At 36.5% G+C, this 26064-nt stretch overlaps 2 protein-coding genes across 4 annotated transcripts in view; one reads left to right on the forward strand and one right to left on the reverse strand.

Moving 5' to 3' along the window:
• The window catches only part of LOC141385860 (uncharacterized), a 741913-nt gene that overhangs the window by 422172 nt on the left and 293677 nt on the right, over nt 1-26064 (reverse strand). The gene's annotated exons all lie outside the window — the stretch shown is intronic.
• anos1a (anosmin 1a) overlaps nt 15261-26064 on the forward strand; it is a 38571-nt gene continuing 27767 nt past the window's right edge. Inside the window, 2 exon segments of one of the 2 annotated variants that reach the window (NM_131358.2) lie at nt 15261-15519; nt 19917-19964. In NM_131358.2, the coding sequence (NP_571433.2) occupies nt 15340-15519; nt 19917-19964 (228 nt within the window). In that variant the 5' untranslated portion in view covers nt 15261-15339. 2 annotated transcript variants of the gene reach the window in all.

Below are 26064 nucleotides of genomic sequence, written 5' to 3' on the forward strand. Positions count from 1 at the left end.
GCTCGACAGGCGTGATGGGCATTATTCTTTGGGCGATTTGACTTCACCATCTCTTATCATCCAAGTTCTAAAAACATCAAACCAGATGCGCTATCACGTCTGTTCAATCCCTCCGACAACGACTCCACCCTGGAACCCATTCTTGCTAAAGGCTGTGTTGTCGGAGCCTTAGTCTGGGGAATGAAACGTAAGGTTAAACGAGCTCTCGCACGGGTTAAAACCCCTCAGAGATGCCCAGAGAATAAATTATTCTTTCCCAAACCTTTATGATAGGCTGTGCTCCGCTGGGCACACGCCTCAAAATTGGTAGCCCACCTGGGGGTTAAAGGCACCCTAACCGCGATCCGTCAACGTTTCTGGTGGCCGTCTATCATACGCGACACTCGTTCTTTTGTTATGTCTTGCCCAGTTTGCGCTCAATTCAAAAGTAGTAACTTTCCACCCTCGGGTCTCCTCAGACCGTTACCCATTCCCTCCCGCCCGTGGTCTTACATCGCCTTAGACTTCGTTACTGGGTTACCACCTTCTGCGAACAATACCATTATCCTTACTGTAGTCGATCGCTTCTCTAAGTCCGCTCACTTTATTCCCGCTCCCAAACTCCCCTCTGCGAAACAGAATGCCGTACTGGTTTTCAGCCATGTTTTTAGAATTCATGGGCTACCAGTAGACATTGTTTCTGACAGAGGTCCGCAATTCACTTCGTGTTTCTGGCGAGAATTCTGCCGACAGATAGGGGCTACTGCCAGTCTGTCATCAGGCAGATTCAAGCGAAACGCGTGAATCAAATTCTCGGTTGCCTCCTCCGCACCTTAGCAGCGCAGAATCCCTTCTCGTGGAGCGAACAGTTAGGCTGGGCTGAATACGCGTATAACGTATAACGCAGGGGGCGCTCCTCGGGGGAGGGATTCTGTCATGAATCTGGTTTGTTGATTGCTAAACTTTTCCCCTCTGTGTTCTCCTACCAGCTGTCAGTGCTTTCAATCAGCGCGAGCGCTGATCAGCAGTCATCTGTTCTCGCTTTGTCATTATTGACACTCCTATATCTACCTCCCTATTTTCTCCCTCTGTTGTCAGATTATTGTTACTCTGTGTGTTTGTCCTCCATGTAGTTTGTTCTCCACAGTATCCGATCTTATCATCATTTGTCTCGTCTCGTCAAGTCTTCTTGTAATTCACCCGCCTGTGCTCATCATTACATGTTAAGATTGCCACAGCTTGTTGCTCACCTGTTTGACTGTGCTCTGACCATCAGCATCCGTAGGTCAGAGATTCCCGCATCGCAGTGGTGGGCACAGACCGAATGGCTCACCCTCTCTCTCGCTCCAGGCCGTGGACGGCCCCTTTTGAGTCTTGTTTTTGAAGACCCAGATCTATGTTTATTTCCTCTGAATTAACGACAGACTGCCTTGTTGAATTTCACTATTAAAAGACTGAGTTGAACTGCACAAACCTCTCTTTTGATTCTGTTCCTTGACAGTTTATTCTTTGTTTAATTTTGGAGAACGCCACTCAGAGATCATTCTCCGTGTTCAGTTGTGGACTGTATTGATTTTTAATCTACGTGAGTGTCGTAAAGGTGTCAAAGTTTAACCTGGTGACATGAAATCAATCTGCTGCATCTGACTCTGTTGCTGTGTCTTTCTACCATGGGCAGGCACTTTTTTCCAGGGGTTTCAGTACAGCGTAACCGCTACTGCGTCATCGGGTGGGCGTGGCCTATCTGTGAATTTGCATAGGTCACGGATCATGCGCAGATTGTGAAAACAGCCGTTTGATTCAGATACCTGTACGTATTGCAGGGGTTTCGTGTCAAATGCCTTTTATATGCAGTACTAAATAGCTGTCCTGATCGCAGGTGTTTCATGTGAAGTCAGTGAATGTTATATTAAACAAATTAACTTAAGATACCTCTCAGATTACATTAATACTGTTATAACTTAAGATACCTGTCCCGATCCCACGGCTTTTGTGCCAAAAACTTTATATATCATATACATTAACATCAGATACCTGTCCTGATCTCAGGTGTTTCATGTATGATCACTTTTATATTATATACATTAACATCAGATACCTGTCCTGATCCCAGGTGTTTCATGTATGATCACTTTTATATACATTAACATCAGATACCTGTCCTGATCCCAGGGGTTTCATGTATGATCACTTTTATATATATTAACATCAGATACCTGTCCTGATCTCAGGTGTTTCATGTATGATCACTTTTATATTATATACAGTAACATCAAATACCTGTCCTGATCTCAGGGGTTTCATGTATGATCACTTTTATATATATTAACATCAGATACCTGTCCTGATCTCAGGGGTTTCATGTATGATCACTTTTATATTATATACAGTAACATCAAATACCTGTCCTGATCTCAGGGGTTTCATGTATGATCACTTTTATATATATTACCATCAGATACCTGTCCTGATCTCAGGTGTTTCATGTATGATCACTTTTATATATATTAACATCAAATACCTGTCCTGATCTCAGGGGTTTCATGTATGATCACTTTTATATTATATACATTAACATCAGATACCTGTCCTGATCCCAGGTGTTTCATGTATGATCACTTTTATATATATTAACATCAGATACCTGTCCTGATCCCAGGGGTTTTATGTATGATCACTTTTATATATATTAACATCAGATACCTGTCCTGATCCCAGGGGTTTTATGTATGATCACTTTTATATATATTAACATCAGATACCTGTCCTGATCCCAGGGGTTTCATGTATGATCACTTTTATATTATATACAGTAACATCAGATACCTTTCCTGATCCCAGGTGTTTCATGTATGATCACTTTTTTATATATTAACATCAGATACCTGTCCTGATCCCAGGGGTTTTATGTATGATCACTTTTATATTAGTTAACATCAGATACCTGTCCTGATCCCAGGTGTTTCATGTATGATCACTTTTATATATATTAACATCAGATACCTGTCCTGATCCCAGGTGTTTCATGTATGATCACTTTTATATTATATACAGTAACATCAAATACCTGTCCTGATCCCAGGTGTTTCATGTATGATCACTTTTATATATATTAACATCAGATACCTGTCCTGATCCCAGGTGTTTCATGTATGATCACTTTTATATATATTAACATCAGATACCTGTCCTGATCCCAGGGGTTTCATGTATGATCACTTTTATATATATTAACATCAAATACCTGTCCTGATCCCAGGTGTTTCATGTATGATCACTTTTTTATATATTAACATCAGATACCTGTCCTGATCCCAGGGGTTTCATGTATGATCACTTTTATATTATATACAGTAACATCAAATACCTGTCCTGATCCCAGGTGTTTCATGTATGATCACTTTTATATATATTAACATCAGATACCTGTCCTGATCCCAGGGGTTTCATGTATGATCACTTTTATATTATATACAGTAACATCAGATACCTGTCCTGATCCCAGGGGTTTCATGTATGATCACTTTTATATATATTAACATCAGATACCTGTCCTGATCCCAGGTGTTTCATGTATGATCACTTTTATATATATTAACATCAAATACCTGTCCTGATCCCAGGTGTTTCATGTATGATCACTTTTAAATTATATACAGTAACATCAGATACCTGTCCTGATCCCAGGTGTTTCATGTATGATTACTTTTATATACAGTAACATCAGATACCTGTCCTGATCCCAGGGGTTTTATGTATGATCACTTTTATATTAGTTAACATCAGATACCTGTCCTGATCCCAGTTGTTTTGTGTATGATGACTTTAAATAAAAATAGAAAATAAATATGAGTTATGTTAATTAACTAAGATCGAGAAAGAAAAATTAACCACGATTTATTACAGAAAATGTGGTATTTATTTGTTTAAACATGACTGAATACCATATTTTAAACTACAAAAACACGGTTAATTTTACCACAACCATTATTATTTGGTTTAAAATGGAAGTACAAAAGCCCAGAGACAGTAAAACGGAGTAAAACGAGGTCAGCCGTTTTTGCTAATGAAATCTTTAAAATATAACATTATAAAACCAAAAAAATAACCTGTATGATTGTTTTTTCCCTCGTTATCCACCGCGGTAGGTTCTTTATCCATTATCATCCTGTTTGAAATGACCGCACTAAAAAAGAACCTGTACTGCGCATGATCGGTGACCTCTCAGTATTGTTTTTTTTTTAAGGGGGCGTTTCCCAAACACCGACCGAGCCACGCCCATTTTACGTCGTGGTAATGAAACCCCTGGAATTTAGTGCATGCCTTCTACCATGACCCCATAATCTAACATGACCCCAATAATAATAATAAAAAAGCGTGCTGTTTTTTTATGTAACTATTAACTGTTTTTTTTTTATCTTCTATAGGTTGTGAATAAATTATGGGAAATCTAATAGTTTAAACAAATGAATTTGATTTTAGGAAATCACCAACTGGGCTGCACAGTGGCGCAGTGGGTAGCACAATCACCTCACAGCAAGAAGGTCATTGGTTCAAGCCTCGGCTACGTCAGTTGGCATTTCTGTGTGGAGTTTGCATGTTATTTCAGTGTTCGTGTGGGTTTCTTCTGGGTGCGTCAGTCCAAAGACATGTGGAACAGGTAAATTGGTTAGACTAAATTGTGCATTATGTGTGTGTATGGATGTTTCCAAGCAATGGGTTGCAGCTGGAAGGGCATCCACTATGTGAAACATGCTGGATAAGTTGGTGGCACTGTGGCGACCCCACATTAATAAAGGGACTGAGCCAAAAAGAAAATGAATACATAAATAAAATCACCAAGCAACCCCCCCTCCCACTAGTAGGATCCCCACTTTGGGAACCACTGATCTATAGGAAGGTGCCCAAACTAGGTCCCGGAGGGCCGGTGTCCTGAAGAGTTCCATTTCAGAGATTTATTGCCAACCTGTCAATAGGTTTCTAGTGTGTGTAATTGAGGCTGGAGATGTACTCTTAAACAAATTGGCCCATACTCTTGATATAAAGCCAAGTGACAAAAATGTGGCATCCACCTCTACTTTACATTCACCAACAACTGCTTTCTGAGATTCTACATTGAATAATAAAGATTCAGTCAATACTCCATGGGAACACACAAAACATGGCTTGTATTTCATGTATTATTACTTGCTGATATTGTTTATGTTAAATTAAAACTTTATTTAAGGTACTGTATGTATTGCTTGTATGTTCCTTATTTACATAAGATTATATACAAAAAACCTTGACATTTTAGCTTGACATTGCTATAATAGCATGTTTTTGCCCTGAAGCAGCAAACCAAAATCTGTTGGGGGCTAGGGGGAGCACATGATTGATTTATTATCAGGGACAGGGTGAAATACATATTTTTTTTTTCTCCTGAAACAAGAAATCCTCCCATACTTGTTTACTTTTTGTAAATAATACTACTACTTCTGATCTGCTGACATCACTATTGTCAATCTAGAATGGATTTAATGAACAAGCAAATCACTCTTACAATTGCATTATTGTGCTCATCTCCTTTCTCTTCAACACTATATTGAAAAGTGTAATTGTTTTACTTAATTTTATTCAATGACCGCATGATTGTGTTACACATAACTAGATAATATTTAGCATATGTGCATCGACAGAGGAGAACAGGCTCCTCCAGCTGAATCTGGTTCCTTTTAAAGGGGTTTTCTTTCCACTACCTAAACAACTTGTGAAGTTTGTCTTTCCATGCCCACAGCTGCCTTTGGTTTTTCTACCTTAATGTGTGAATGTCTGTAATGAACAAATAAAAATCTATATAATAATTATTATCAGCTTGCGAATGAATTGGACAAGCTCTGTATGCAGAAACTACAGTACACTGTTGGAATCTTAAAAAAACAATAATCTGAGCAGTCCTGCAGAGTTTATCTTCTGTCCTAATTAAACACACCTGAACCAGCTAATTGGGCTTGTCAGACTTTCTAGATAAAGCTGCGGACACACTGAATTTTTCTTCCCGCAGACTTCCATTTATACGCACATTAATGTGTCAGACCGGAAACGCAAGCTTGTGCGACAAGTTTCTCTGTATGCTGCGTTGCAAAGTTCAAGCTTGGTAAACTCTGACCAGCAAAATCGCATCACTTGACTGCGTGAGACCAATAGAGTATCAAAACATGACCTCTTTGGACATAAATTTAAAATATGGACCAAAAATTAAAAAATTAAAATAATGTTATTAATTACTCAATCTCATGTCATTCCAAACCAACCTTCGTTCATCTTCAGAACACAAACTAAGATATTTAGTTTAAATCTGAGAGCTTTTGTGTTTTCAGTTAACATGAGTTAATTATGGATGGAACGGTTTTGGAACTGACATTACTGGAGTAAACAGATTTAAGGTCAGAGTTTATCATATGGTAAGTTAAAGGGGCTGTATGTATGTTTTTTTTTTTATTTTACTCAAAGCATCAATATACCATGTTTGCAGATGTTTAAGAAACAGGCTTAAAAAACATGTTTGTCAATTTGAAAAAAAAAAAAAACAATGGTTGTTCTCTTTTGAAAATGTGCATTTCGTGTTTGAATGTATGTCTCTGTTTGGTCTTTATAACCCGCCCACTGCCAGTTTACCCAATTATATTTCATCACCCTGGATTGCCATGATAGATTGCCTCCAATGTATGCGGCTGCTTCAAAAATGCATACTCTAAAGGACAGCAGCAGCCGGCCTTCAAAATGAGATGCAGATTCAGAGTTAAAAATACACATTAGGTGTTTTAATGAGCAAATAATATAAATGTTACAAACTTCAACATCAGTAGAACAGCATAACACCGCGTCCTAAAAAAACAACAACTAAGTTTCCAGTGACAAGCAATTTGACCGTCTGCGGCAGATGCAGCACAACAGAAACATTTAAATACCAGCCATTCAGAAGCACAACATAGTGCACTGCACTCTAACAAAATGGTAAGGTTTATAATCTAATTGTTAAACCTCTTTAACATTATTTACAAATATATGCAGAGTTCTGACTTTCATTTTTAAATATGCTTGTCATAGTATTCAAGGAAATTCAAACTATGGTAATATTTAACAATGATTTAACAATAATCAGTACCTGAGCTGTGAGTTTCTAAAATACAAATGTCAGGTATGGAAAAAAACTTTTTTTTTAACATAGAAAGTACTGCTTTTGTTGCATATTGTTGCATGTAGTTATGGAGTACTCGATAGTCAGGCACACTCGCTCGTGTTAGTGTCATCAATCTGGCAAGAGGGCCGGGTGAAAAAGTATTTTAAACCTTGGACAGCTATACCTAGTTCAACCACTGGCATTAATCTCACAGTATATACTGTATATTCACTTTTTATTTTGTTGAATGCAAAAGATGATTAATTGAAAAATGTTGTAAACCTGTAACCACTGAGTAATGAAGACAGAATATTTATTTTTCATACTATGGAGGTCAATGGTTACAAGTTTTTAGCTTTCTTCAAAATTTCTTGTTTTGTGTTCAACAGAACAACAAAACTGCTTTGGAACAAGCGAAGGGCGAGTAGACAATGACAACTTTCATTTTTTGGATGAACTATCCATTAAATGGACGATTAGTCAAAATAAAACAAAATATGTGTGTGTATGAATGCAAGAGTGTATGGCTGTTTCCCAGTACTGTGTTGCAGAAGGGAAGAGCATCTGCTGCGTAAAACATATGCCGGAATAGTTGGCGGTTAATTCTGCTGTGGCAGCCTTGTATAAATAAGGGACTAAGCTGAAGGAAAATGAATGAATGAGTTAATATTATTATAAAGTGAAATAAAAACATTTCTATAATTTTATTTCTATAATAAAATTCTTTAAGCAATACAGTGTTTTGAAAGTGTACTGTAACAAAATTTAAATAATAAAAAAATATGTATGCAGATCCACTTTGCAAGATTAATAAAATAAATAATTAACAGGATGGTGGCGCAGTGGGTAGCACTGTCACCGCACAGCAAGAAGGTTGCGGGTTCAAGCCTTGGCTGAGTCAACTGGTATTTCTGTGTGGAGTTTGCATGTTCTCCCTGTGTGTGTGTGGGTGTGTGTTTGTGTGTGTGTGGGTTTCCTCCGGGTGCTCCGGATTCCCCCACAGTCCAAAAAGATATGCGCTAGGTAAATTGGGTAAGCTAAATTGGCTGCAGTGTATGTGTGTAATTGAGAGTGTATGGGTGTTTCCCAATGATGGGTTGCAGCTGAAAGGGCATCCACTTCGTAAAAACATTAAATCCGCTGCTTAAAACATATGCTGGATAAGTTGGCAGTTCATTCCGCTGTGAAGACCCCTGAATAACAAAGGGACTAAGCTGAAAAGAAAATAAATGAATGAATGTATGAATGAATGAATGAATAACAGGACAAATGAACATTATTTTACATTAGTGTTTTATTGAGAACGTTATACAACATATGTTAAGAAATACTGTAAGAAACACAAACTCATAGTATAGCTCAGAGGCAGGGCCGGAGTGGGACACCTTTTCAGCTCTGGAGTTTCAAGCCTCAGACCGGCCCACCTCAGTTCACGACTGACTATATTAAAATAAGTAAATAAATAAATATTTCCAAATCAGTTTCTAATGACACTATCACGTCTTTTTTTTTTTTTTTGAGAAAACAGCTGCTTTAGAACTTCAAATGTTCAACAATCCTAACAGTATTATATGTCTTATCAATAAAATTGAAAACACTAAATTACTCTAACGAGGATCGAACCCGGGTCCACAGCGTCTTAACCTAACGTGCATCATCATTAAAATCATCATTAAAATAGATCAAAAGAGAAGAGTTGCGGTATAATAATGAATAAAAAGTCTGTGGTCAAGTAAATAAATAAATTTAAAAAGTGTGATTGCTGAGAGCAGCAGATTCTGGAGCTAGGGACACCGGCCCTCGCGGCCAAAAAACGGACCGGCCCACCGGGAATTCTCCCGGTCCTCCCGATTAGCCAATCCGGGCCTGCTCAGAGGTTATCAAACTAACCTTGAAACAACCTGCTATTGAGAATTTACAAACTGTAGGTCTGATCACATCTGGTCATGAGTCAACAACCCACAAATTAAAATGATTCACAAATCACTCTGAACAGTTCATTTGTGAACCTGAAAGATCTCATTGCATTTGTTCATCAGAAAATGACTCACCGATTCAAATGATCTACTTTAGGGGTCACCAATCTCATTCATGGAGGTTCGATGCCCTGCAGGGTTTAGCTCCAACTTGCCACAGTACACTTGCCTGGGTGTTTCAAGTATACCTAGTAAGACCTTGATTAGCTTGTTCAGGTGTGTTTGAGTAAGGTTAAAGATAAAATCTGCAGGACACCGAACCTCCAGGAACAAGTTTGGTGATGCCTGATCAAGTTTAAGTGAGTGTCCAGCTGACAATTCACATCAGATGGCAATCATGACATGAAATGTAAGTTAAAAATGCTAAATTTTAAGTATATCATTGTCAATGAAAATCATGTTTAGGGTCATGACTGTCACTTTGTAAAGTAAATCTACTGTAAAAGTGTGAGATGTTTAAGCTCAGTATGTTAAATGTGGACATGTCCATGTTTTTAATACCAAATGAGCCGTACAAATTTGATTTAATAACTGAATATTTAACTGAACAATCTTTAAACGTCATGAGTTAATGTTGATCCATCTTCCTCACTGCTGCAGTATATTACATGTAAAACATATATAAATATAAAATTATATATATATATATATATATATATATATGTGTGTGTGTGTGTGTATATAGTCAGTACATTGTTAATATTTTCAGCAGAAAGTAATGCACGTTTTATGTTTTAAATGAATTTACAGTTACATATAAACAATAATAATATCCTTGAGGAAATATGTTAAGCATGGCAAAACAATTGATGATTTTTTTCTATTCTATTTTGTCCAACAACACATATTTAATTTGACATCAACATGCACACGCACACTATTTTCAATGTCCCACTGTAAAAATAATAGTTTTTTTTTCTGTGTAGTACTATATTGTTTAAGTAGTATGTACTTACTAATTTCCAAATTTTTCAAACTCTTGTACAACAAAGGAACAGTATGAGGTTGAAGTCTTTAAACTTGCAATATAAACATAGATTTGGCAAAGTGAAGCTGTATGTTTATAAAGAAAAATGAGCTGTTGTTTCACATATTCAAAATGTAGATCTTCCAGTTGTTGCAATGATTTTAAACGCTTTAATGTGTGCTTTCATTCTAAATGAAATCCAGACTTCTTTGTGTCAATGATCTGACAGCACAGACATGATATGAATAAAGAAAGCCTTATACATTACAGTTAATATGGCATCCATTAGTGACTGCTTTCGTTAGAGACAGTTTTTTTTCTTTGACAACAGTAACTGGTTTCCAAGAAGGTTCTGTAATTGCATTAATGCCCACCAGATGTCAGCAGAGTTCTTAAAAATACAGCCAGCGGGATCCTCCGTCAGGCCTAATAACCCATTCTGAGCTGACAGGCCTCAAAATTGAACACAAATGAGTTTCTTTGTGCCACGGCCAAGATTCCATTTATACTTGATCAGAATTAAAAAAAAAAAAAAATTATAATAAATCAGAGTAGGTATGATAAAATTTCTTCCTACCTACTTGAATCTATTCTGACTTTGGATTAATCATTGGGGTCCCTTTTTTATGTTGACTATCATCTACCTTATCAGTTTATGAACTGTACTTTTATTCATATGCATGAAAACACTGTTAATTTAAATGAACTCTGGACAATCAGTATTTGCTAATTTCAAACAGATTGTTTCCCTTTGGTAAATGTGACTCATTAGTAGTCTGACCATCCACATGTGTTCATTCATTTCCCCAAAATAACACAGTTAAATGCATTTAGGCGTATTAGCAGGTTGTTTCCTAATGTTGAGAAAAAGAGGGAAATGACAGAATCAACCTACCTCATTCTCCCCTACTAAGCCCAAATAAATGAGGATCTCCCTGAACTACATATTTACGAGCTGGGCTCCCCAACAGCCAAGGCATTTCCCTGGAAGCAGAAAAGAAGTATGGGAAATACCATTCAATGGGGGGGGTGGGGGGGGGGGGGATGAGGACCCCACACCATCATTGTTTTACACACACCAACCACCAATGCTGCACACACTTGTATACATGCAGACACTGAAACTCACAGCTGTAAGAAAACCACAAACACGTCACAGACTACCATTTTTATGTGTGAGTAATGTGGACTTGATGCGTAAAGGCATTTTTTAGGAGAAGTGAGTGACACTTCACCTCCTAAAATGCTATAATGTGTGGTTTGACCACCAGGATCACCAACATGGCCAAATAAAACATTTCTTACACTGAGAGAATATAGCATAGAAATGTGTCATGGGCTGTAATAGGCATAAGTCCTTACTATATAGTGGGCAAATAAAAAATTCAATACTGTATGTGGAAAACAATAATTAAAAGTAGGGAAATGTAGTATATATAACCCACTCTTTCTGTGAAGACCCTGCAATGTTCATCCAGCCGTCACCAAGTCATCTCAATAGCAACATTTTTCCAGTGAACAGGAATGTTCTCTTCATATTCAAATCCCACAGCAACCAGAGAGTATTAATGCCCATAAAATGCCCATAATTGTCCTTTAACAGAAGCTCTGAAAAGAAAAAAAAAAAAAAAAAAAACAATTGCATGAGCCAATTCAGTATTCACCACTTTCAACTCGTTTTATTTACTTATTTATTTTGCTATAGGCTTAAATGTACATGAACAGTTGAAGTCATAATTATTAGCCCCCCCCCCCCCCACCCCCACCCCCGAATTATTACCCCCCCACACACACACACACTATATTATTAGCCCCTCTGTTATTTTTTTCCCCAATTTCTGTTTAATGGAGAGAAGATATTTTAAACACATTTCTTAACATAATAGTTTTAATAACTTATTTCTAATAACCGATTTTCTGACTTCAACTATATATTAATATGATAATATAATTTTGTGAACCTGAAAATAATGCTAAGCAAACATTTTACGTCTACTTTCTTTTCCACATAAACTATAAAAACATGATTTTGTGAAATGTCATGCACATGCAAATTAATTTTACAGTCTAAACTACATTGGAGGCAGTGTTGCCAGACTGGAAATGCCAAAGTATCGTACTAGCATCTCAAAATTATCGTATTTTGAAGAAAATTATCATACACGAGTCAAACAGAAAGTATAAAGATATTATCTAGACAAATAGCATTTTGACACAATGTGCAAATTACCACAATATTTAAAAAAAAAAACAACTAGGCATACCTTAGTGGTAGGTTCGAACTCCACCTCCGAGTCACTGTCATTGGATACCTGCGTGTTGCCAGATGTTGGGGGATTCATTTTGCGGTACAAATCGCATGCCATCATGGACCACAACATAGTGCTGGTTGCCTTGAAAGCAGTGGACCCTGCTGAATTTTTAACACACTCAGAGGTGTGCTTGAGCCCATCCAGAGTATCTGTAATAAAGCGATTTTGTGGCTTTGTTTTGATGAGATTAACTTTGTTAAAAACATTTGAGAAATTTGAATGGCGAAAAACGAGAACATCAAGGGAAAACTCCCCAGTCCTTCTCACCTTTCTTTTCAGCACATTTTTTTTCCACTTTATTACTTAGACGATCAACCTCAACCTGAAAACTGCTGACCTAATAGCATGGCTTAGCGGAGAGAGCAATTCTCCACATTGATTGGCTGAGAAGATGTAACGTAAGATGAGATAGAAAATTTGCATAACTCCACGTTTTCCTCACAGACACTAGACAAAAGATGCAGCTATTAAAAAATCACAATTAAATACATTTTTAAATGCCATAAAATTCTGAAATTATCAGACATTGTAGGACTTTTTTCATAATTGATCGTACAGAGGTCGAAATTATCGTACAAATATGATAATTATTATCTGGCAACGCAGATTAGACTATTTATGCTTATGAAGACATTGCCATCTACTGGCCTGGAATGTATGGAACATTAGTTGTTTTTACAGATCCATTGACAATAACAATGCTGTAATTTGAATGTGAAATTTTTTAAAATTGCTTAGGAAAAGTTTTTTAGCATTTTTGGTTCATCATGGTACCTATATTTTGAAGAGTGTGTATTATGATTTAATTTGACTTAAGAACTACATTTAAATGTCCATTACATAAGGACCAATGACTATGATTCAATATGTAAACATAAAGCATTAAGGGCTTGGAAATGTGACATAACAGTTTAGCATGTAAAAGTCATATAACTGTTTTTAATATTTGGCATGAACCATCCATACACTGTAAAACCCAACAGTCAACTTTATAAATAATAAAATAAGCGTAGGTAACCCAAAATTTACTGAATTCTACTAATGATGATAATTTTAATGTTGTGTTCCAGCTAGCAGCCTGAGAGAGGTTTATGGATGCGATGTCTAAAACTGAAACTAGAACAAACCCAAATGAACCAAATTCATGCAAACCACACATAAGTGCCTGCAAGATGTATTTTAAGATTGCTTGTTCTGGAACATCTGCTGCTCTCAAATATCTGATAAGTGTTTTAAAAAGGTCTTTTTTAAAAAATTCAAACAACTTAAAGATATATTCTAAATATCTATTTAATGTCTGAAATTGGAAATTATGTTTTGCAAGTGAGCTCATGGTAACAGATCTCTTCCAGATGTAAACACAAACATCAAATACGGTAGATGTGTTCATGACGTACGTTTCACAGATACCAAAATCATCTGGCCCAGAACTTCCAAACTACCTGGCCCAGATCTAGACAAGAGGATTTTTGCTATCTAGCCATTTACGTCCCGGATCCACTTTGCGACTGTTTGTGTCAAGCACAGCTCTGTGATCTGTGAGTATGGTCTGAATCTGTATTAAAGGGATAAAACGGATGTGACTGTTTGAAAACAAACTGAAAATAGATCTGTCTTGAAGTCAGACGCTGTCTGGGTTGCTTTGTGGACTAATTCACAATATGAAGCTGGAGAGCTGATTGGGACTCAGCATGATATCAGTAGCCAATTGTTGATAATTAACCTACTGTACCACCAACTTTATGTTTAGCTTAACATGCTGATGGAAGGCACTGATTCACCTGTAAAAAAAAAAAAAAAAACAGTCCTTCAAAATGCTGACAGCACAGCTGCCACAACACCAGGAAGCTTCGCTACTTCATAAAAGCCAGTAGGGAGGAGGACGGGCGTCTCGTTAACACCCTGGGATCTCCCTTGTGAAGCCTAGTTCATTACAGCAGCTCGCATGACAGAGTGAAAAAAAGCACATCATTTTGTTCAGTATTTCCAACACGTCATATTTTCTCCATTCCTTGGGCGAGGGCCTAGTGCCAGAATGTTTAGAGATACCTTGTGGTACATGTTAGTGGTCGTTTTAAACGCTCCACTTATAAAAGTGTTGTTGTTCTCAGCTACCAGTGAAACCTTTTAATAGTTGTGGGGTTCCCTGGATGCTTCCTGCTCCCCCCTCATAGGCTGAGGGTTTGGCTCACAATGCTGTGGGGTTTCTATGGGACACACACGTGCACAGCTGCATTTCAACAACACAAATGAGACAGAGTGGAAAATGCGTGTCTTGAATGGCATTTGACGGAGATGTTAAAAGCCCTGGTAAAAATTAGCCCAGTACTTTGGGTGGGAAAGTAAGTCAAAGAATCTAAGACTCTGCTGGGCCAACTGTTCCTAAGCAAAAAAAAATAAAATAAAATAAAATAAATAAATAAATATATATATATATATATATATATATATATATATATATATATATATATATATATATATATATATATATATATATATATATATATATATATATATATATGTGGCAGTGTCAAAGGTCTTTAATTTAGTAAACCTATAATTTGGATTATTTAATGGGCAATTCATATTTAAAAAGAATATATAAATAAAATAAAATGACTATTATATAATAGAATAATGATATTATTTGTTAACAGCATCACTTCAATATTGGCTTCATTCAGTGATGAAGTGAGCAATCCACTGAGGGCATTTACAGTATCTTCTCCAGCGAACAGCTGCTGTGTGCGGTCGGTGCACCTGATCCCCGCATGTCTCACGGCGTTTTCTCTGTCCAATTGCAGAGCGAGTCTGTGCGCTGGCCCTGCCCACACGCGCTCATTGAACTTTCATTATTTGCATCAAGCGCCTGCTGCTGCTCATCCACTTTTACTTTTACGCTCTTCAGCAGACGGTCAAACAGAGCACTTACTGTTCTTCAAGATGCGCGACGGGCTCACCGGTTTGTGCATTGGGATTATTCTGTTATTAAACGGCGGGCTGGTGGTTATGAGGAGACAGGACTCGTCTTCAGCTCTTGGCAGTATTTTCCGGACGAGGTGCGCCGCCAGGTGCCTGAGCCTCCACAGCACGCGCATCGCTCTCTCGCCAAGACATTTCCAGGTGAGGAAGGAAAAAGTTGTCTAGAAAATCTTATTGAGTGTCATACTTAAATTAACAGTCATTTGTGAGTCTATAAATGACTTATCTTTCGTATAAATCAGATGATATACTTTATTACTAATTACGGATAAACATGTTAATTAATATTTTTTTTGTTGTTGATTGATTTATTGAGTTATATTAGTGATGTGTTATTGATATTAGTGTCTTTATTATTTTACTTCTGGACAACTGGGCTATATCTCAAAATAATAAAGTGACATTTATTTATTGGCTGTGAAGTACAGAATTTTGAGTATATATAATGATTATAATACCACTAATGAAAACAACCAATAACAACAGCAATAATAATAATAATAATAATAATAATAATAATATCTGATATGATATATGATGGTATTTCCTAAATACAAACAGTTGTATTTTATTTAAAAATGAGACAAAGTCATTGAAAAATCTTTTTTGTAGATTACATAATAATAATAATAATAATAATAATAATAATAATAATAATAATAATTCTACAAAATGAATTTTCGGTGACTTGTCTCATCGCTACAGTAAATAAAGACATCTACCATTTATGTCTTTAAGAAACATTTTTCTACACCTTCTCTTTTGTTTGCTTAATTGATGGTTATTTGCAGAGTTCTACCCTAATTAATGAACAAAAACCTCACTCACCATTTGAATCCCTTACCCTTCACTCAGAGAAGCCCAGTCTATAAACAAACACATGCACAGAATTGAAAACTGCAGGCACAACTGTACAAATCTATGCCAGCCTCAGTCTCAACACTGCGGTCGGGGTTTTCATTAGAAGTTTAAAGTTTCTTGCTTCTCTGTTTATGTTGGTTATGACAGGCCGTGGGAGGGTACGGGGTGGGGGATGTAGAAGAGGAGAGTGTGTTTTAGAGACTTCCTCTGTGTGTGTGTGCTCTTGTGTGTTTGTATCTTCGCATAGGCATGTGTAGGGGGATCTTTTGTGCGTGTGTCTGCACTTTTTGTCTGCTGTCAACAAACTCCCTTGTTACTGTGATTATATTCATCCTCATGTCCTTCCTGATACTTATCACGAGTCTGTAGCGACATCTAACCCAGAAATAGAAAGCAAGATAGTCAAATTCTTTGCAAACCTTTACTGTAAATGATAAGACATTTTATAACATTGCAACAATTTTGTTCAAAATATCATAAAAAAATGATTGTGACAAACATTATTCAGTGTCAAATGAATTATTAATGATAATTAAATAATAATTAATAGTTTATTTTTTTCACTGATTCACTGAAATTTAATAAGTATTTTTTATTTTTTTTGCAGTGCAGTTTTTCCGTTTACTATAGTTTCACGCATAGTCTATATTAATCTATACTAATATAATATAATTAGTCTACATGAGCTAACATAATGAACCAATGCCTATATTTAGACTGACCTTTGAAGTCCAATTAAAAAATCACTCGGATCTATATATCCATTGAAATGAAATCATCTCCCATCTTTAGATGGCCTGCCTGCTCATCACATTGACAGTGTTGTTGCTATCGGGGCCAGACATCAGTGCAGAAGGATGCGATGCACATCAGTCTCTGTTATCAAATGCTTTATTCTACTGCAAACTGTCCATCTGGAGATGCTATCAAATTAGACACTGGCCTCTAGAAGCTCCTCATTGTCTCAGCACCGAATTCACAAAGCGTTCAAAGCGTTCCAGAGCTCAAACAGCAGCGAGTGTTGCTGAACCGCTGCCTTCATTCTGCTGTCCAAGCAGGGACTAAACCAGAATGAATGCTTTTCATATCTGCCGATCATTGTCTTCGTGTCCACATCCCTAAAGCCCACTTACTCTGTTTCCCGAGAGGGGGAAACCATTTGGCAATTATCCCCCTTCCTCTAGTATCAAATGGAGACCGGGGTCATGGGTTAATTTGAAAGGGCCGAGCTGAATGTCAAGTTATGCTGTGGCGAGGCATAACATGGTGCTATCACTGATGATTAATGATTATGGGAAATTAGAGAGCATTTGATGTGGTTCAGAGACTGTCTGATCTGTCAGCGCAGTGCAGATTGTAATGTGGAAATACACAAATCTTTCAGCTGTCTCAATATCCTGTTTGACTGGCATTGTTTGGTCTGTCGATCATCAGTCTTCACTTATAACAAATGCATTTGCATGGTAAACAATAGTTTGGAGACTATTTAATAGTATTCAATAGTACTTGGAGATATATTTTAACATTTAAATAAAATATTTTTATTCAATTTATATAAAAAATTGGGTGAAGCTGTAGTATTTTTAACAAGGTGTTTATTAGCTTGCTTATTGGCTTTTTGTTAGTACCTTTAAAACACATTTTAATAACTTTGCACCTTACCAAAAAGAAAAAAAAAAGAGAAACGTAAGATATTGGATGAATTGTATGTATTTTTTTTTTGAGAATAGCATGCGTTTAGTTTTTAATACAATGATTCGATTTCTATATAATTGTATTTTGTATTTTGGGTCAATAGACAATACCATCGTCCATCGCCAATGGCCTATAGCCATCATGATGCTGAGCCGACATTCTCCAGCCCGCCCCGTCGCAGCAGCAACCCGCCCGCGAAAAATACACACTTAGGCCCCTTTACACTAATACGTCTTAGTTGTAAAATGGTATTTTAGAACGAAAATGATCCACATCCACACTGGCGTTTTATCTAGCATTTCTTAAAAGCCCTCCGTCCACATTATATCGCTGATAACACACATCACTGACAACACACACACATACACACACACAAACACTCTGTCATGCACTGCAGTGTCTGAGGTCCAGCAGTCAGCACAGAGATCAGTGCACGTCAGACAGTTTATCAAGAATGTAATGCTGGATAACGTCTCACTATAGTTGTTAAATGATCATTCTGCCTATTTGTGCCACAGTCCTTCACAAAAAGTGATTGACAGATGGTAATTTGTTTGTAACTTATTTTTATTTATTTATGATTTAGTTATGGGTAAAACAAAGACCCTGCGGGTCAGGTAGTTAAAACGGTAGGCTACAAATAAATAATTCGTTTATAAATTAATTAATTATTCATCAATAAATAATTCACCATTGTCCATCGGAATGTTTTACATTAGACATCATATGATGAACATCACCCAACCCTATTTTGTATTTGAAATCCAAACTTACAGTGTTTTTTTTACTTCTACTTTAGATACTCTGTTCAAGTTAATCTAATGCAAAAATAAACGTTTGTTTTGGTAATCTTTGATAAAATCTGATATTTTGCTTCCACATTTGGAGTGGTGGTCTTTTTTTTTGTCTGTATGATGGATTCAGCCACAATATTCTTAACCACGCCCATCTTACCGCTAGTTTGCTATGAGGAAATGTGCACAAAAATAAAGCCCAACCCCCTTCTTTATATTTCATTTCATACTAAAATAAAAGTCTCAGCAACTTCCAGTTCACACAGACTTTAAAATAATACATTTAATTTATGTAATTAAATAAAAATGCCATGAATAGTAAAATTATGAAAGGAGAAAACTTTAAAACAATCAAAGTCATATGGAGCCAACCTAAATAAAACAGATTAAAAAAATAAATATTGTGTACACTCCTACATTGGTCCAATAATTGTTCAATTATGCCCTTTATACCTAATGAGAATGTGTGTGTTTAGTTTGGATGTGAGCACATGCCTTATGTGCATGTGAACTAGCCGTGCTCATGCTGCCGGCTTGATCCATTGATCCTACCACAGGCCGAAATGGATTTTTTTGTTGCTCTATTCCCCATAGTGGCATAGTCACAAAATCTGGCAGGGATAATATTGTGGTTACTTCAGAGTCCCCACCATGTGCAATAAAATACACAGTGCATCATAAAGGTTTTATCCTTTTTTGTTATTGTGCTATTCAGCACCGATTATTCTGAAGCTGACAAGACTGGCCAGGGGCGTAATCCTGTGGTCTGCCAATCAAACACGCTGCATTTAAGCTTAAAACAACCAGCGTTATTCAGATAAGCGAAACCCTTTGACAACTCCTGACACGCTAGGGAACATTCCGAGATCTGCTATGCAAACAAGTGCTGTGATTCCAGGTGCTGATGAGTGATTACTGGTGTTTCTGTGCTCAGGTGCTCTGGCTGGTCTTCTTAATAAGGGAGGGGATGTGGACCGACTGTTTTGGCTTATGAGCAATTTTACTGTGCTGTAGTCAGGGCGGTGTTTTTAAATAAGAGTAATGCGTTCATAATAGGAAATTTCCTTTCTAAAGGCTCTCCGCTCAGCAGGGGCACATTAAAATAGCAGGATTCAAATGAGCCTGTCTGATGTGACTGGTGATTACAGCATTCTGACACGCAATTCCATCTGTCTCTTCTGTCCACAGAGTAATGGATCCCTTGGATGGTGTCAGAGCCATAAACAGTGTGCAAAGGTAATTTCTGTCAAAATTACACAGCATTTCACAGCAGCTTGACATAAAAGGCAACACAGATCTGTCACTGTAAAACATTGGTATGCCTGTGCACCTCCCGTAATGACATCATACATCATTTTAAAAGCTACTGTATTTGTCAGCCATCGCCTTGGACTATTATATCCGTGCTAGCTGGTTGTCATACAGAAATGAGATTATGATTCACTAGCAAAGCTAGAGGTCACATCTGTAATGAGACTGATACAAATGGAGTTGAAAGGCTATGTGTTTTGATTATATTATACAGCCGGTGTACTTTTTTCTTCTTCTTCTTCTTTTCCTCATTTCACTTGAAGGCAGAATGCTAATTTCAGTAAAGAACTCAACCCACTTTTCCTAATGAGGACATTAACATGCTCTAGCAGCCTAGTCATTAAATAACAATAATATGCCAGTAGCACAGGGGGAATAGAGCTGACATGTTGCCAATGCAGATTTTCCACACATTTCACTGTGGTATTATGTAAAGCTCCCTTTGATGTATTGTTCAAGACGAGGGCTGCTTTCCTTTCAATGCTCTGCGCATGCATTCCTTTACATATCAACCAGCTCTCGCAGTCCGCACAATGGCACGCAGAAAGTGTTATTGAATGTACATCTGGACGTTTTGAAATATTTCAAAACAGTTCATGATTGTGCATGTCACGGTTAAGCGCATAAGCAGACTTTTCATGGCTTGAGGAGAGGCTTTAAGGATTTGAGATCTTTAATGCATTGATGTATGTGTGCATATGGTTGGAAAGAGTGCAGCACGTGTTTTCATATCACCCTCGGGGTAAGTTCACTGGAACAGCCAGGGTTTTGACCTCTCTTCTGCGATCCATGAAAACATTTGGCCAACTGGTTCATGGATTTTTACTGCATCCTCTAGAGAGTTTCCTCCATTGGCTTTAAACGAGGACAATCCCTTTTAAACTGTTTTTGCCCATTGTGCAGGCTCAGTTAGAGAGTTTTAGGACAATGTGCTTTTAAAAACCCGCTTTTCACTAATAATGCATTTAGTTTAATGAACATAGAAATGAAATTACAGGAATAACTTATGAGAAAAAATAAAATCAAAGTCAAAATATGATGAAATGTCATTCAGACAGATTTATGTTATTCTCACATCTACACATTAAAGAGCTCCTTTTTGAAAATGACCTCCCATGCAGTGTGTAACACAGCTCAAAGTAAAGTGAAATATTCAGCTAAGGCTTAAATCTGAAAGTTTGCCATGTTTAAAACTATTGATTCATCTAAAAAAGAGTCAACTCAGAGTGGTTCAAATGAATAAAAACTGGGGTAACCAGTATTTAGCCGTGTCGGTGTAACGTCGATATGGAACTTAAGCCCCGTCCAATTGTTACACGCGCAGACCCAGAATTGAATTGATAGAGAATTGAAACCCCTGGCTCCACCCACAAACACTATAGAAAGAAAAAAAGGAAAACAAACACTGTAGCAGATCCCGGTTGAATCAAGTCACATAGACGCTGTGCTCTTAAGTGTGAGGGAAAGTTAATGTTATTTTCCCTACCCAAAGATAAGGCTGTGAAGAGTCAGTGGTTAAATATTACCTCAGCATTATAGCCCCAGCCTTGTGCTGTGTTCCTGTAATTTTTCTGACGAGTGCTTCCTCAATCTACACGCTTACAATGAAGAATTTGTCAGCTGTTTGTTAAAGAAAGGATCAGAAAAGACTATTGATGTATGGGACTTTATCAGAGCTTGACAGAAACTTTACAGTACACATTTTATGGAACAGTTCCTTCATCCATTTAACAAGTGTAAGTAATTTAAATGTGATTAAAATGGTTGCCCCTTTGTTTTTTCAAGCTTGCAAATTGTGTTTTGTTACTTGTAAGCACTCCATGCAGCTTGTACTGTATCTGGTTAACTCTTTATATTCTCATATTGCATCTAAAACCCTGTTTAAAACGCAATGCGTGCTGCTTTGTTTACTGATTGAAATGCATTTGTAAGCTCGCAATCCACTGCCGTTTGTTGTTGCTATGACCACCGGCAGCTGTTCCTACACACATGCGGCAATCAGGTTTCAAAATAGTTCAGCTTTTACTGCTGTGTGGATTAATACTGAATGTGTGTTATGGTTATGAATAGAGCAATATGCTGGTGTTGAACTGCATTGCTTTAAAGCATTCCTGCATTGTGCTCACACATACACTTTGGACTCTGAGTACTTCAAAATTGTTGATAAGCTGTGGTGGGCATTTCTCTCTGTCTCACACTGAACGCAGTCGAGCAATCACAATAGACTGGGTCATTTGGGAGTAGTTGGGATAATTAGGTAAAAATAAATGCAGATTATTAGACAATGAAAGTGCTTTTTGACCTTGCGTGCATATCAGCCTTTTGTTGGAGACCCCCAAAACCAAAATATGACATTTTTTAATGCATACCAGGGGCTCTTTATCAATTTAAAATAAACTGTTAAATATATATAAAAAACTGTAAAATATATAAAAGAGTAAATTAGTTTAAAAAAGTAAATAAGATTTTTAAGTGTCATTATAGTTTTTAATGTCATCTGTGTTGTTTTAAATATGTTTTTGGTAGTGATATATTGGCTCACTGAATGCCTTTGTAGGTGTGGGTGAATGTCCTCTACTGAAAGTATATAACAGTGAGTATTGATCGCTGGCTCTGAAAAAAAAGAACCCATTCCAGAAAATGAAAAAAAAGAAACAAATACATTTATAGCTGTATTGCACTTTGCTTTAAAGCAGAAACAAATTTTTAAGCCATACCCTTTTGAGTATTGCAATTATGAATGTTAAGGAATCCACAAATGTTATGCAAAAAGCCAGTCAAGTCAGTTATTAGCCTACATAGTCATTCTAATGCTGACCTTTGACCATCATTGTAAACACATAAGTCAATCAGTTCTTCAATTAAGTAACCAAAAGCATTTTTTAGAAATCCCTTGCTCTTAGAGCTAATATTTGGTAGCAAACTCTCTTTAAAATATGGCCCATTAGATTTATGGCTTTGATCAAACTAAACTTGTTTATGAGTCTCTGACCTGGATCTATGAGGATATGACTCAGTTCTTTGCACAACATTGGTGCTACAATTACAGACCCCATTAACTTCTGCTGGCTTATGTTGTGCACAGTCCTCTAAACATTACTAATTCTGCTTTATTCAAATCTTACAAAACATACATATCAGATTAAAAGCTGACAAAGCAGACTGCAGCTGTTTTCTTGATATTTTTCTTGAACTAGCATTAGCATCAGCGCATGTAAACAAACAATTATTGATACTTTCTTATATGTTCCTTTGTTCCAAATTGTGTAGCTAACTTGATGGTTTTTATTTAGACTGCTGGCTTCAAATTAACATTTAACCGAGCGGCCCCCTCTCGTCGGCTCTTTTTGTATCATAATAACTACTCAGACAGCACTTGGAAAGCTCTTCTCTGAAGCACTCTTCAAAGCGATTAGGGTGATAGAACAAAATACATCAATACCTCAGTTTCGTACAACACTGCAGATGTTAAAGTACACAAGCCGCCCTCGAATCTAAGATCTGCTCTTGAATAGTTTCATGCTTCAGGAGCAAGTGGCCTTTAGGCATTTGATATTCAAATGGCAGCAAAATAATTAGCACACCTTGACAATTCTCTTAGCCTTCAGTTTAATCGCCGGTTCAAGTATTAGTGCTGCAGCACCGGTGCAATTGCAAAACCGAGAGTGCAAGCAATTTTCACGACACAGGCAAGATTTCAATTACAGTTACTCTACATAATTTGCTGAGGCTGGCGAAACAAGTGTCTCAGTGGTAGATTAAACAAGCCTGGAACCTCCTTAAAGCAACTGTAATTTGTCTGAATGTTAGCGACAGACATGGGTGGAATTCTCACAAGTGCACAATTATGCTTTTTTTGAATATTATCTTTTATGTAGTGTGTAATGTAGCTGTCTGTAAATGTAAAAAGGTTTACAAAGTTTTATTGATCAAAGTATACGGCAAATACATTTATTGGCTTCTAAAATAAATAATTGATTTTGAATTGCCAATGAGCAATTAATTATGCCAGTTTCAAATTTATTGTCTATGCACATAGATCATATCGTAACATCAATGTGATATATTTGCATATTGCCAGCATATGGTCTTTATGACAAAAATGACATTAACCGTGATAGGAGATGACTCCCATCCTCTGAAGCCTTGTTTTGTTCTGTTGCCCTCTGGAAGAAGGTTAGGAAGCATCAAATGCTCTTCTAACAGATAGGAATTTACCTTTGTTCCTGAGGCAATAAGACTTTACAACATTACATTTAAGTTTTACATTAAAATTTTTGTACTATTTATGAAGTTATTATGAAGCATGCTGGATTGTGTTTTTTATACTGTTTGTAAGTGATCTGTCTCTTTATGTGTTTGTTGTATTATGAAATGCTTCTACCCTAATCTAATTGCCCCTGGTGGGATTAATAAAGTTGTTAACCTTCAACTTAAACCAACACTCATAGATTTCAGTCAATGGGTGCTCTTCAGATTTAGTTGAAAACATGTATTGTTTAATATGAAAAAAATGTAGGAATTTCATGAATTCAGTGAAACAGAGTGTTTGCACACAGTAAGTCATTGAGTATAATCTAAAGGCTTCTAATCAGTCATTATCGGTTCATAAGCTTAATAGAAATATGTGTGAATTGTTATAATATGATGCAACATACACCGATCGAAATGTTGCACAAATTTTCAAGTTTAATTAATTTTGAAGTTTACTTTAACAGTGATAATGATAATAGTTTAGCAATGGTAGCTTAATAGTAAGTTTACGTTTTTGCATATTTATATTTAGTTTGTAGGATGTTTTTGTTATTTTTGTCCTTACTAATTTGATCTTATACACATACAATGTGGTGCCAGATGCAATGTAAGTGTTTTTTTTTTGCTAGTTTCAGACCCAGGTATAATTTTGTGTTTTGCACCACATTGTTTAAACAGCAAAAGTATTGACCAACTTAAAGCAGGTTTAAAGTTAATGGTAGGGATGTCCCGATTAGTTTTTTTTTTTGTCCTCGAGTCTAAATCAGAGTCATTTGATCTTGAGTATCTACTGATACTGAAACCCGATCAGATACTTCTATAATACATTATAGAAGAAAAAAATACAAAAAAAATGCGAAGAAACAGATCCAGGATGTTCCTTATTTTTTGTTTCATTCACATTATTTTAACATTCAACAACTCTGTTAACAAACAGAGGTAGCTTGAACATTCAAGCAAATAAATAACATAAATTCCTCACTTTTGGACTTTAGTGCAACAGTAAATATTAAAAAACCCTCATACAAACACAATTAGCACCTTAACTTAAAATACTCGGCAGGAAATCCCAAGTTTACAGATCTCACAGTTTGCTATGGCAATGTTCAAGCTGTTTCTGTGTTCTACTGTGGCCGCATTCAACCAATATCGTCTCTGCAACAAAAGTGATGTCATGCCGCACGCATTAAAGTTTCTGTGCAAAGTCAAGAACGAGGTCTAACTCTGTGCCACCGCATAACTATAGATGTATTAAAAATAATGAGAATTATATATATACAGTTGAAGTCAGAATTATTACCCCCCCTGAATTATATGCCACCCTGTTTTTCCCCCAATTTCTGTTTAATTGAGAGAAGATTTTCTTTCAATACATTTCTGAACATAATAGTTTGAATAACTTATTTCTAATAACTGATGTATTTTATCTTTTCCATGATGACAATAAATAATATTTCATTAGATCTTTTTCAAGACACTTCTATACAGCTTTAAGTGACATTTAAAGGCTTAACTAGGTTAATAAGATTAACTAGGCAGGTTAGGGTAATTAAGCAAATTATTATAATATATAACAATGGTTTGTTCTGTAGACTATCGAAAAAAACTAGCTTAAAGGGGCTAATAGTTTTGTCCCTAAAATGTTTTTTTTTTAATTAAAAACTTAAAAACACAGACATACTGTGAAAATTTTCTTGCTCTGTTTATCATTATTTAGGAAATATTCAAAAAAAAAAAAAAATTCAAAGGGGGGCTAGTAATTCTGACTTCA

The sequence above is a fragment of the Danio rerio genome, chromosome 1 (assembly GCF_049306965.1).
Source record: "Danio rerio strain Tuebingen ecotype United States chromosome 1, GRCz12tu, whole genome shotgun sequence".
Taxonomy (NCBI): Eukaryota; Metazoa; Chordata; class Actinopteri; order Cypriniformes; family Danionidae; genus Danio; species Danio rerio.